Here is a 14,046-nt window from a genome sequence, read left to right as displayed (position 1 = left end):
ATGAATCCGCAGAGTTCCCCTTTTACATATGAATCCGCAGAGTTCCCCTTTTACATATGAATCTGCAGAGTACCCCATTTACATATGAATCTGCAGAGTTCCCCTTTTACATATGAATGCGCATAGATCCCCTTTTACATATGAATCCGCAGAGTTCTCCTTTTACATATGAATCTGCAGAGTTCCCCTTTTACATATGAATCTGCAGAGTTCCCCTTTTACATATGAATCTGCAGAGTTCCCCTTTTACATATGAATTCACAGAGTTCCCCTTTTACATATGAATCCGCAGATTTCCCCTTTTACATATGAATCTGCAGAGTTCCCCCTTTACATATGAATCTGCAGAGTACCCCTTTACATATGAATCTGCAGAGTTCCCCTTTTACATATGAATCCGCAGAGTTCCCCTTTTACATATGAATGCGCATAGTTCCCCTTTTACATATGAACCCGCAGAGTTCCCCTTTTACATATGAATCCGCAGAGTTCCCCTTTTACATATGAATCTGCAGAGTACCCCCTTTACATATGAATCTGCAGAGTTCCCCTTTTACATATGAATCTGCAGAGTTCCCCTTTTACATATGAATGCGCATAGTTCCCCTTTTACATATGAATCTGCAGAGTTCCCCTTTTACATATGAATCCGCAGAGTTCCCCTTTTACATATGAATCCGCAGAGTTCCCCCTTTACATATGAATCTGCAGAGTTCCCCTTTTACATATGAATTCACAGAGTTCCCCTTTTACATATGAATCCGCAGAGTTCCCCTTTTACATATGAATCTGCAAAGTTCCCCTTTTACATATGAATGCGCATAGTTCCCCTTTTACACATGAATCTGCAGAGTTCCCCTTTTACATATGAATCCGCAGAGTTCCCCTTTTACATATGAATCCGCAGAGTTCCCCCTTTACATATGAATCTGCAGAGTTCCCCTTTTACATATGAATTCACAGAGTTCCCCTTTTACATATGAATCCGCAGATTTCCCCCTTTACATATGAATCCGCAGAGTTCCCCTTTTACATATGAATCTGCAGAGTTCCCCTTTTACATATGAATCCGCAGAGTTCCCCTTTTACATATGAATTCGCAGAGTTCCCCTTTTACATATGAATCCACAGAGTTCCCCCTTTACATATGAATCTGCAGAGTTCCCCCTTTACATATGAATCCGTAGAGTTCCCCCTTTACATATGAATCCACAGAGTTCCCCCTTTACATATGAATCTGCAGAGTTCCCCCTTTACATATGAATTCGCAGAGTTCCCCTTTTACATATGAATCCACAGAGTTCCCCCTTTACATATGAATCTGCAGAGTTCCCCCTTTACATATGAATCCACAGAGTTCCCCCTTTACATATGAATCTGCAGAGTTCCCCCTTTACATATGAATCCGTAGAGTTCCCCCTTTACATATGAATCCACAGAGTTCCCCCTTTGCATATGAATCTGCAAAGTTCCCCCTTTACATTTGAATCTGCAGAGTAACCCCTTTACATATGAATCTGCAGAGTGCCCCCTTTACATATGAATCCGCAGAGGTGCCCTTTTATATATAAATCCGCAGAGTTCCCCTTTTACATATGAATCCGCAGAGTTCTCCTTTTACATATGAATCCGCAGAGTTCCCCCTTTACATATGAATCTGCAGAGTTCCCCTTTTACATATGAATTCACAGAGTTCCCCTTTTACATATGAATCCGCAGAGTTCCCCTTTTACATATGAATCTGCAGAGTTCCCCTTTTACATATGAATCTGCAAAGTTCCCCTTTTACATATGAATCCGCATAGTTCCCCTTTTACATATGAATCTGCAGAGTTCCCCTTTTACATATGAATCCGCAGAGTTCCCCTTTTACATATGAATCCGCAGAGTACCCCCTTTACATATGAATCTGCAGAGTTCCCCTTTTACATATGAATGCGCATAGTTCCCCTTTTACACATGAATCTGCAGAGTTCCCCTTTTACATATGAATCCGCAGAGTTCCCCTTTTACATATGAATCCGCAGAGTTCCCCTTTTACATATGAATCCGCAGAGTTCCCCCTTTACATATGAATCTGCAGAGTTCCCCTTTTACATATGAATCTGCAGAGTTCCCCTTTTACATATGAATTCACAGAGTTCCCCTTTTACATATGAATCCGCAGATTTCCCCCTTTACATATGAATCCGCAGAGTTCCCCTTTTACATATGAATCTGCAGAGTTCCCCTTTTACATATGAATCCCCAGAGTTCCCCTTTTACATATGAATCCGCAGAGTTCCCCTTTTACATATGAATCTGCAGAGTACCCCATTTACATATGAATCTGCAGAGTTCCCCTTTTACATATGAATGCGCATAGATCCCCTTTTACATATGAATCCGCAGAGTTCTCCTTTTACATATGAATCTGCAGAGTTCCCCTTTTACATATGAATCTGCAGAGTTCCCCTTTTACATATGAATCTGCAGAGTTCCCCTTTTACATATGAATTCACAGAGTTCCCCTTTTACATATGAATCCGCAGATTTCCCCTTTTACATATGAATCTGCAGAGTTCCCCCTTTACATATGAATCTGCAGAGTACCCCTTTACATATGAATCTGCAGAGTTCCCCTTTTACATATGAATCCGCAGAGTTCCCCTTTTACATATGAATGCGCATAGTTCCCCTTTTACATATGAACCCGCAGAGTTCCCCTTTTACATATGAATCCGCAGAGTTCCCCTTTTACATATGAATCTGCAGAGTACCCCCTTTACATATGAATCTGCAGAGTTCCCCTTTTACATATGAATCTGCAGAGTTCCCCTTTTACATATGAATGCGCATAGTTCCCCTTTTACATATGAATCTGCAGAGTTCCCCTTTTACATATGAATCCGCAGAGTTCCCCTTTTACATATGAATCCGCAGAGTTCCCCCTTTACATATGAATCTGCAGAGTTCCCCTTTTACATATGAATTCACAGAGTTCCCCTTTTACATATGAATCCGCAGAGTTCCCCTTTTACATATGAATCTGCAAAGTTCCCCTTTTACATATGAATGCGCATAGTTCCCCTTTTACACATGAATCTGCAGAGTTCCCCTTTTACATATGAATCCGCAGAGTTCCCCTTTTACATATGAATCCGCAGAGTTCCCCCTTTACATATGAATCTGCAGAGTTCCCCTTTTACATATGAATTCACAGAGTTCCCCTTTTACATATGAATCCGCAGATTTCCCCCTTTACATATGAATCCGCAGAGTTCCCCTTTTACATATGAATCTGCAGAGTTCCCCTTTTACATATGAATCCGCAGAGTTCCCCTTTTACATATGAATTCGCAGAGTTCCCCTTTTACATATGAATCCACAGAGTTCCCCCTTTACATATGAATCTGCAGAGTTCCCCCTTTACATATGAATCCGTAGAGTTCCCCCTTTACATATGAATCCACAGAGTTCCCCCTTTACATATGAATCTGCAGAGTTCCCCCTTTACATATGAATTCGCAGAGTTCCCCTTTTACATATGAATCCACAGAGTTCCCCCTTTACATATGAATCTGCAGAGTTCCCCCTTTACATATGAATCCACAGAGTTCCCCCTTTACATATGAATCTGCAGAGTTCCCCCTTTACATATGAATCCGTAGAGTTCCCCCTTTACATATGAATCCACAGAGTTCCCCCTTTGCATATGAATCTGCAAAGTTCCCCCTTTACATATGAATCTGCAGAGTAACCCCTTTACATATGAATCTGCAGAGTGCCCCCTTTACATATGAATCCGCAGAGGTGCCCTTTTATATATAAATCCGCAGAGTTCCCCTTTTACATATGAATCCGCAGAGTTCTCCTTTTACATATGAATCCGCAGAGTTCCCCCTTTACATATGAATCTGCAGGGTTTCTCCTTTTACATATGAATTCACAGAGTTCCCCTTTTACATATGAATCCGCAGAGTTCCCCTTTTACATATGAATCTGCAGAGTTCCCCTTTTACATATGAATCTGCAAAGTTCCCCTTTTACATATGAATCCGCATAGTTCCCCTTTTACATATGAATCTGCAGAGTTCCCCTTTTACATATGAATCCGCAGAGTTCCCCTTTTACATATGAATCCGCAGAGTACCCCCTTTACATATGAATCTGCAGAGTTCCCCTTTTACATATGAATGCGCATAGTTCCCCTTTTACACATGAATCTGCAGAGTTCCCCTTTTACATATGAATCCGCAGAGTTCCCCTTTTACATATGAATCCGCAGAGTTCCCCTTTTACATATGAATCCGCAGAGTTCCCCCTTTACATATGAATCTGCAGAGTTCCCCTTTTACATATGAATCTGCAGAGTTCCCCTTTTACATATGAATTCACAGAGTTCCCCTTTTACATATGAATCCGCAGATTTCCCCCTTTACATATGAATCCGCAGAGTTCCCCTTTTACATATGAATCTGCAGAGTTCCCCTTTTACATATGAATCCGCAGAGTTCCCCTTTTACATATGAATTCGCAGAGTTCCCCTTTTACATATGAATCCGCAGAGTACCCCCTTTACATATGAATCTGCATAGTTCCCCTTTTACACATGAATCCGCAGAGTTCCCCTTTTACATATGAATCCGCAGAGTTCCCCTTTTACATATGAATCTGCAGAGTACCCCCTTTACATATGAATCTGCAGAGTTCCCCTTTTACATATGAATCCGCAGAGTTCTCCTTTTACATATGAATCCGCAGAGTTCCCCTTGTACATATGAATCCGCAGAGTTCCCCTTTTACATCTGAATCCGCAGAGTTCCCCCTTTTACATCTGAATCTACAGGGTTCCCCTTTTACATATGAATCTGCAGAGTACCCCCTTTACATATGAATCCGCAGAGTTCCCCTTGTACATATGAATCCGCAGAGTTCCCCTTTTACATCTGAATCCGCAGAGTTCCCCCTTTTACATCTGAATCTACAGGGTTCCCTTACACTGTAAGGGGGGACTCTGCAGACTCTGATGTAAGGGAGAACTCTGGGGATTCTAACATAAGGGATACTCTGGGAACCCTGATTTAAGAGAGAACACTGAGAACTCTGATGTATGGAAAGGACTCCGATGTAAGGGGGAACACTGTAACCTCTGGTGTAAAGGGTAACTCTGATGTAAGGGGTGCTCTGAGAACTCTGATTTACCTTAGTTTACTCACTCAGAGATAGGGATGAGCTTCGAGCCTGTTCAGCGAACAGTGAACAATTTGGGGTGTTTGCGGCAAATTCAAAAAGCCGGGAACACCCTGTACAAGTCTATGGGAGAAATCTAAAGTGCTCATTTTAAAGGCTAATATGCAAGTTACTGTCCTAAAAAGTGTTTGGGGACCCGGGTCCTGCTCCAGGGGACATGTATCAATGCAAAAAAAAGTTTTAAAAACGGCCATTTTTTCGGGAGCAGTGATTTTAATAATGATTAAAGTGAAACAATAAAAGTGTAATATTCCTTTAAATTTAGTACCTGGGGGGTGTCTATAGTATGCCTGTGAAGGGGCGCATGTTTCCCGTGCTTAGAACTGTCCCTGCACAAAATGTCATTTCGCAAGGAAAAAAAAGTCTTTTAAAATCACTTTGAATTGTCGGCTCCCGTAATACAGAGACCACTCAATGAGTGTTCTCTGTATTACGGAGCCGACAATTCATTCATTGTTAAAAAATAAAAATAAAAAAGCGTGGGGGTTCCCCTAAATTCAATTACCAGGCCCTTCAGGTCTGGTATGGATATTAGGGGAACCCCGCGTCAAATAAAAAAAAAATTGACGTGGGGGTCCCCCTAAAAATCCATACCAGACCCTTTATCCGAGCACGCAACCTGGCAGGCCGCAGGAAAAGAGGGGGGGCGAGAGAGCGGCCCCCCCTCCTGAACCGTACCAGGCCACATGCCCTCAACATTGGGAGGATGCTTTGGGGGTCTGTGACCCCTCAAAGCACCATGTCCCCATGTTGATGGGGACAAGGGCTTCATCCCCACAACCACTGGCCAGGGTTGTGGGAGTCTGTGGGTGGGGGGCTTATCAGAATCTGTAAGCCCCCTTTAACAAGGGGACCCCCCCTGTTTGAAATGGTAAGGGAGTACCCCTACCATGTCACAAAGAAAGTGTAAAAAATGGTTAAATAAGACAAACACACTTTTGAAAAATGCCTTTATTAAAAATAAAAAAAATAAAAAAAAGATTCCAGCGGTGGTAATCCACTCTTGGGTCACCCATATGTCATTGGGGAACCCATGGCTTCCCTCACCAGCGTCAGAGGGGGTGGGGTCAGGTGACGGGTGACCCCGCCCTCCTAATATAAGAAACGTCAGCGCTGGGATCCCCGCAGTGTCTCCTCAGTGGAGACAGAAGACGGATGCATGTATGGACAGTGCTGGACTGAAAATTACCCGTCGCTGGATCAGATCAGCCATCGCTGGACCCCGGAGAGATGATCGTCCGTCGCTGGATAGCAAGAGTGGATTACCACCTCTGGAATCTTTTTTTATTTTTTATTTTTAATAAAGGAATTTTTCAAAAGTGTGTTTGTCTTATTTAACCATTTTTCTTTCTTTCTTTGTGAAATGGTAGGGGTACTTTTGTACCCCCTTACCATTTCAAACGGGGGGGCCAGGATCTGGGGGTCCCCTTGTAAAGGTGGCTTCCAGATTCTGATAAGCCCCCCGCCCGCAGACCCCCACAACCATCGGCCAGGGTTGTGGGGATGAGGCCCTTGTCCCCATCAACATGGGGACAAGGTGCTTTGAGGGGTCACAGACCCCCAAAACATCCTCCCAATGTTGAAGGCATGTGGCCTGGTACGGTTCAGGAGGGAGGGGGGCCGCTCTCTCGTCCCCCCTCTTTTCCTGCGGCCTGCCAGGTTGCGTGCTCGGATAAAGGGTCTGGTATGGATTTTTAGGGGGACCCCCACGTCAAATTTTTTTTTTTAATTTGACGCGGGGTTCCCTTTAATATCCATACCAGACCTGAAGGGTCTGGTAATTGAATTTAGGGGAACCACATGCTTTTTTTTTTTTATCAATGAATGAATTGTCGGCTAATACAGAGAACACTCATTGAGTGGTCTCTGTATTGCGGGAGCCGACAATTCAAAGTGATTTTAAAAGACTTTTTTTTCCTGCAGAAATTACACTTTGTGCAGGGACAGTTCTAAGCACGGGAAACATGCGCCCCTTCACAGGCTTACTATAGACACCCCCCAGGTACGAAATTTAAAGGAATATTACACTTTTATTGTTTCACTTTAATCATTATTAAAATCACTGCTCCCAAAAAAAACTTCCGTTTTCTTTTTGCATTGATCCATGTCCCCTGGGGCAGGACCCGGGTCCCCAAACACTTTTTAGGACAGTAACTTGCATATTAGCCTTTAAAATTAGCACTTTAGATTGTGAACGTTCAAGTCCCATAGACTTTAATAGGGTTCTAAAGTTCACACGAAGTTTAGGTCTGTTTGCAGGTTCTGGTGCAAACTGAACAGGGGTGTTCGGCTCATCCTTACTTAGAGACAGGAGAGAGAAGGGGGGAGACTTCAGTCACAGACAGGGATGGATGGTGAGCTCACTCGCCCCTTGGCAGTCAGCACCTCTCGTCCAGATGTATCTGAGGCTGCTGGACTTCAAATTTCCAGCCCCCCTCCCTTTTTCTGAGGCACAGCGCCGGGGTTTGGAGTGTGGGCAGACACAGAGGGGTAGGGGCAGGAGGAAGAGGAGCAGATCGAGTCCTCTCTCCTCTCCCGTCTGTGTGTGGGGGGATAGTTAGTGTTCGCTTTGGGCAGTGTAAAAAAAGAGTGTAACAGACACTCTCAGCTTAGACAACTGCAGCCAGCAACCCTGCTGGGAGGCCGTAGTCAAGTCAGAACAATGTATCCGGGTTTCAGGCAGTTTGAAACCCGGATGCATGACTCCAAACCCGAACTGTCCGGGTGAATCCCGGAGAGGTGGAAACCCTAGGTCGCAGTGCAATGGAGCAATGAGTAAACATCAAGTTCTGCTAAAAATTGGGGAAAACGGAGATGCAAGAAGTGCAAGTGTACAAGACCAAAGCCGTGAGCAGAAAATGTGTTTAGAACTGGTTTAAATGCTTTCAAGACAGGGAGGCAACAACTGAGGATGAGCCCCCTGCGGGCCAGCCTTCAACATGCAGAACCCCAGACACGATCGAGTGAGTGCGACAGATGCTGGCACGAGATGGGCGACTGGCTCTACGATTGATGGCAGAGGAACTGGGCATTAGCAAGGACATGGTGTGCACCATCGTCTGTGAAGATTTGGGTAAGCACAGGGCTTTTTTTCAGCAGGAACGTGGGGGAACGCAGTTCCGGCACCTCCAGCACTGAATGTATGTAATGGCAAGGAGCACTGGGGTCTGCTGGAGGGTCTGTGGTTGCTGTTAAGGGGGGTGGGGGATCTTATGTTGCTTGGTAGTCAATTGTTGCTGGGAGGCTGGGAGGTATCTATTGTTGAGGGATCTGTTGCTGCTGCTGGAGGTCTATTGTTATGGGTAGAGGGTGGAACCATGGAATGGTGCTCGGAGGTGGGTAGGGGGCAGGAGAAATGGGGTGACTCAGAAAGGAGGAGTTCCTGCACCCATTCTCTGAGAAAAAAAGCCATGGGTAAGCGGAAGATCTGTTCCCGATTTGTGCCGCACAAGCTGACAAATGAACCGATGGAAACCTCTGGAGATTTCATTAATGCCGCGTACACACGGTCGGAATCCTTGTCGGAAAAAGCTTTGATGGTTTTCCCGACGGAATTCCTACAGGAATTCCGCTAAAACTCTCTTGCCTACACACGGTCACACCAAATTCCGACCGACAAGAACACGGTGACATACAACACTACGACGAGCTGAGAAAAAATAAAGTTCAATGCTTCCGAGCATGCGTCGAATTGTTTACGAGCATGCGTAGGAATTTTGCACGTTGGAATTGCTACAGACGATTGGAATTTCCGATAAGAACCTTTTCCGTCTGAAAAATTGAGACTATGCTCTCAATTTTTTTCTGTCGGGAATTCGGCCAGCAAAATTCCGATGGAGCCTACACACGGTCGTATTTTCCGATGAAAAGCTCTTGTTGGCCTTTTGCTGGCCGAAATTCTGATTGCGTGTGCGCGGCATAACATGTGTGACCAGATCCATCCTTTCTGCCAACGATAGTCACCAGTTATGAGGCCTGGTTCTACTAGTTCCTTCTGAAATCCCAGCGGCAATCAATGGAATGACATTCACCATTAGGGATGTGCCGAACACCCCCCCCCCCCCCCCCCCTGGTTCGGTTCGCACCAGAACCTTCGAACTGACAAAAAATTTGTACGAACTTTGGAACCCTATTAAAGTCTATGGGACTCGAACGTTTGAAATTAAAAGTGCTAATTTTAAAGGCTAATATGGAAGATATGCAACAGACAACACCAGCAATAAGGGGTATCTTCAGGTGTATACTGTGCTGGAGGCACACAACACCCACTGCAGATGCCTGTATTGGAGAACACCAGCAATAAAGGGTAGATACAGGTGTATATTGTGCTGTGCTTGAGGCACACAACACCCACTAACTCCTGCAGATGCCTGTATTAGAGAACATCAGCATAAAAGGGTAGATACAGGTGTATACTGTGCTGGAGGCACACAACACCAACTAACTCCTGCAGATGCCTGTATTAGAGAACACCAGCAAAAAGGGGTAGATACAGGTGTATACTGTGCTGGAGGCACACAACACCCACTTTAACTCCTGCAGATGCCTGTATTAGAGAACACCAGCAATAAAGGGTAGATACAGGTGTATACTGTGCTGGAGGCACACAACACCGACCAACTCCTGCAGATGCCTGTATTAGAGAACAACAGCAATAAAGGGTAGATACAGGTGTATACTGTGCTGTGCTGCGCTGGAGGCACACAATACCCACTAACTCCTGCAGATGCCTGTATTAGAGAACACCAGCATAAAGGGGTAGATACAGGTGTATACTGTGCTGGAGGCACACAACACCCACTTTAACTCCTGCAGATGCCTTAATTAGAGAACACCAGCAAAAAAGGGTAGATACAGGTGTATACTGTGATGGAGGCACACAACACCCACTTTAACTCCTGCAGATGCCTGAAAAAAGAACACTGTCCCTGCCTATCTCGCTCTTCCCCTGCATGCTGGAACACACTACACAAGGCAGCCGCGGTGGTGGCCTTATATAGTGTGGGGCGTGTACTAAACCCCCTGAGCTTTAATTGGCCACAGGCATCCTGCCTGTGGCCAATTATGGCTCTCCTCGTTGCCGGTGCTGTGATTGGCCAAGCATGCTGGGTCACAGTGCATGCTTGGCCAATCATGAGCCAGCAATGCACTGCGATGGCGTAGTGCATTGTGGGCCATTCTTGCCACGCGAATTTGGTGTGAACGGTCCACAAAGTTCTGAATTCGCCGAACAGACGAACGGCCGATGTTTGAGTCGAACACCGAGCTCATCTCTATTCATCATCTTCCATCAATTGGATGTCAAGACAATGTTGATCGCCTTCTTCGACAACGTTTTTCAGACGTGTCGGCAATCCAAGAACACGGGACAATGGTTCTGCAATCGATTCCTAAAGAAGCCTTTGCTGACAGTTTCCAGAAGCTTTATGAACTTTGTCAAAAGTGTGTTGTGAAGGCAGGCCAAGAAAAGGTCATTTGGTTGTAACTTCTTTGTCTGTTTTCTGATACCATTTACCAAACTTTTAAGACACACCCCGTATAATGGAATTATGGAGATGAGAAGATAACTCACAGTTTGTAACGTTTAGAGTGACGGGATCACTGATATCACTGGCACCGGCCTGACACTGGTAATCTCCACTGTCCTCCTCTGATGAAGATGTTATGTGAAGGATCTGGTGATCTTCAGGTATTGGTTGGTTGTCTTTATACCAGTGATAGGTCCGGGGCTCCTCTGGTACAGTAGACGGCACATCACATGTTATATCTACAGAGTCACCTTGTAGTACGTTCCCCCAGTTGGGTGTGAAGGTCACCACCGACCTGATGGCCCCTCCTATAGAAGAGAGAGGAGATCAGACACAACCACAAACACAGCACAACGTTCAACAATGAAATCTTGTATATAAAAGAATTTCCGTTTGGAAAGCTAAAAGAAATTCACTTTACAATCCAGATTAGGCCCAGAAAGAAAGGGACATCTGATGGACAGTCGGGGATGATCGGCGCAGTGCTGGGGGCAATTATAGGCACCGATCTCCCTGAATGGCTTTCAATGAAGCATCTGAAATCCGCTTCTCCCCCTCTCCCTCCGCGGCTTTCAGCTGCTTCAATGAAAACCATATAGGGAGATCAGTGCTTGTAACTGCCCCAACCACCCCACTGATCTCCCCCAACTGCCCATCAGATTTTCCTAAGATCCCCTGTGTTCTCCTCTACCACATCTGTGAGCTCCTCCGGGCCCCTCTGTGAGCTCCTCTACCACATGTGTGAGCTCCTTTTCCAGGCCCCTCTGTGAGCTCCTGTACCACATCTGTGAGCTCCTCGTTCCCTCAGATGTGTCACTCTGCACCCCTCTCCTGTACATACTGCTCACCTCTATACAATCCACACTCCTCTCCTTTACATAATACCCACCTCCATTCACTCCACACTCCTCTCCGGTACATACTACTCACCTCCATTCACTCCACACTCCTCTCCTGCACAAACTACCCAACGCTGTACACTTCGGACTCCTCTCTTGCACATAATACCCTCCATCATACAACCCTGCACTCCTCTCCTGCACATACTACTCAACACCGTCAACTCTGCACTCCTCTCCCAGCACATACTACTCATCACAATAAACTCTGTACTCCTCTCCTGCACATGCTACCCACCACCATACACTCTTCACTCCTCTCCTGCAAATAATATCCACCATCATACACTCTGCACTCTTCTCCTGTACATACCACCCACCTGCCGTCAACTCCACACTCCTCTCTTGCACATACTACTCATTGCCATACACTCCACACTCCACTCCTGCACATACTACCCACCGCTGTACACTCTGCACTCCTCTCCATACACATATAATTCACCACCATACACTCCGCACTCCTATCCTGCACAAACTACCCACCACCATACACTCCGCACTCCTCTCCAGCACATACTACCCACCTCCATACACTCCACACTCCTCTCCTGCAGCTACTACTCACCTCTATACACTCTGCACTCCTCTCCTGTACATACTACCCACCGCTATTAACTCCACACTCCTCTCCTGCAAATAATACCTACCTCCATACACTCCGCACCCCTCTCCTGTACATACTACCCACCTCCATAAACTCCAAACTCCTCTCCTGTACATACTACCCAACTCTATACACTCCACACTCCTCTCCAGTACATATTACCCACCGCCATACACTCCACACTCCTCTCCGGTACATACTACCCACCGCCATACACTCCACACTCCTCTCCTGTACATACTACCCACCGCCATACACTCCACACCCCTCTCCTGTACATTGTACCCACCACAATACACTCCAAACTCCTCTCCTGAATGTACTACCCACCGCCATTCACTCCTCACCCCTCTCCTGTACATAGTACCCACCACCATACACTCCAAACTCCTCTCCTGTACATACTACCCACCTCCATACACTCCAAACTCCTCTCCTGTACATACTACCAACCTCCATTCACTCCACACTCCTCTCCTGTACATACTACCCACCTCCATACACTCCACACTCCTCTCCTGTACATACTACCCACCTCCATACACTCCACACTCCTCTCCTGTACATACTACCAACCTCCATTCACTCCACACTCCTCTCCTGCACATACTACCCACCGTCATACACTTTACACTCTTCTCCAGCACATACTACCCACACTCCACACTCCACTCCTGCAGATACTACCCACCTCCATACAATCCACACTCCTCTCCTGTACATACTACTCACCTCTATACACTCTACACTCCTCTCCTGTACATAATACTCACCGCCATACACTCCGCACTCCTCTCCTGTACATACTACCCACTGCCATACACTCCACAGTCAAAAACTGCCTTCCAACTTTATTTCTTTTTGACACATTTTTTTTGGTGAATGGGTAGGGGTACAATATACCCCATACTCGTTCACATAGCGAGGCCAAGACTTGGGTGTTTCCAGTTTCTGATAAGACTCCCCACCCACAGACCCCCACCACCACCACCCCACCCCGCTCAAAAGCACCCCCCATGTTGAGGGCACGTGGTCTGGTATGGTCCAGGAAGGGGAGAGGGGGCGCTCACTCGTCTGCCCCCCCCCTCCTGTCCTTTCCTGCCAGGCTACATGTGCAGATAAGGATCTGGTATGGAATTTGGGGGGGGGGATTCCAAAAACAAATGAAATTAATTTAACAAATTTAATTAAACAATTTAATGTAAATAACGAATCGAAACAAAACAATTTTTTTTTGTTCTGCGCCTGTCTAAAACACTCACACATTATTTTCACATGAGAATAGTGTTATTACCATTTTAATGTTACTATTAATTTTTATGGTGTATTTGCAGTCCCAGATTTGCACTTACCAGATTTTCCCATTGTCAGGGCTGTGAAAAAAAAAAAACCACAAAACATTAGAAAAAAAAAATCTATACAGTTTAAAAATAAAATTCTTAATACATTTTTGAGATGAGGCATCTTTGCGCCCATCCTGACAAATATTTGCAAAAGGGAAAAAACAAAACAAAAAAACCCTTCCTTTATCTCACCTGACAAATCGTGTCTCACGTGCCCACCCCTCCCAGACACTGCAGCTCACAGTGGGAGGGGTTTTGATAGCAGAGGCGGATCTACCATTCCAAAAATAAGTGGGTGGGACTAGATGTGGCCAAGTGCTGATTGGCAAGCGCCAATCCCGTGAATCAGCAGTGAAAGGACAGATAGCCACGCCCCCATGCAACATTCTCTCCTCCCACTGTAGTGCGCGAGAGCGGAAACTCTGCTCTGAATTCAG

General features: G+C 45.5%; 1 protein-coding gene across 1 annotated transcript in view; it reads right to left on the bottom strand.

The window, feature by feature from the left end:
- LOC143942184 (Fc receptor-like protein 3) overlaps nucleotides 1-13,631 on the bottom strand; it is a 48,880-nt gene extending 35,249 nt beyond the window's left edge. Inside the window, exons 1-2 of the mRNA XM_077463440.1 lie at nucleotides 13,619-13,631; nucleotides 10,805-11,068 (exon numbers count right to left, since the gene is read on the bottom strand). Coding sequence (XP_077319566.1) covers nucleotides 10,805-11,068; nucleotides 13,619-13,631 — 277 coding nt within the window. The remainder of the gene's footprint in view (nucleotides 1-10,804; nucleotides 11,069-13,618) is intronic.
- Between the last annotated feature and the right edge of the window lie 415 nt (nucleotides 13,632-14,046).

The sequence above is a fragment of the Lithobates pipiens genome, unplaced genomic scaffold, assembly GCF_037356315.1.
Source record: "Lithobates pipiens isolate NorthernLeopardFrog02 unplaced genomic scaffold, aLitPip1_a1.2 Scaffold_30, whole genome shotgun sequence".
In the NCBI taxonomy this organism is placed as follows: domain Eukaryota; kingdom Metazoa; phylum Chordata; class Amphibia; order Anura; family Ranidae; genus Lithobates; species Lithobates pipiens.
This window is presented reverse-complemented; position numbering and strand designations above follow the sequence as displayed.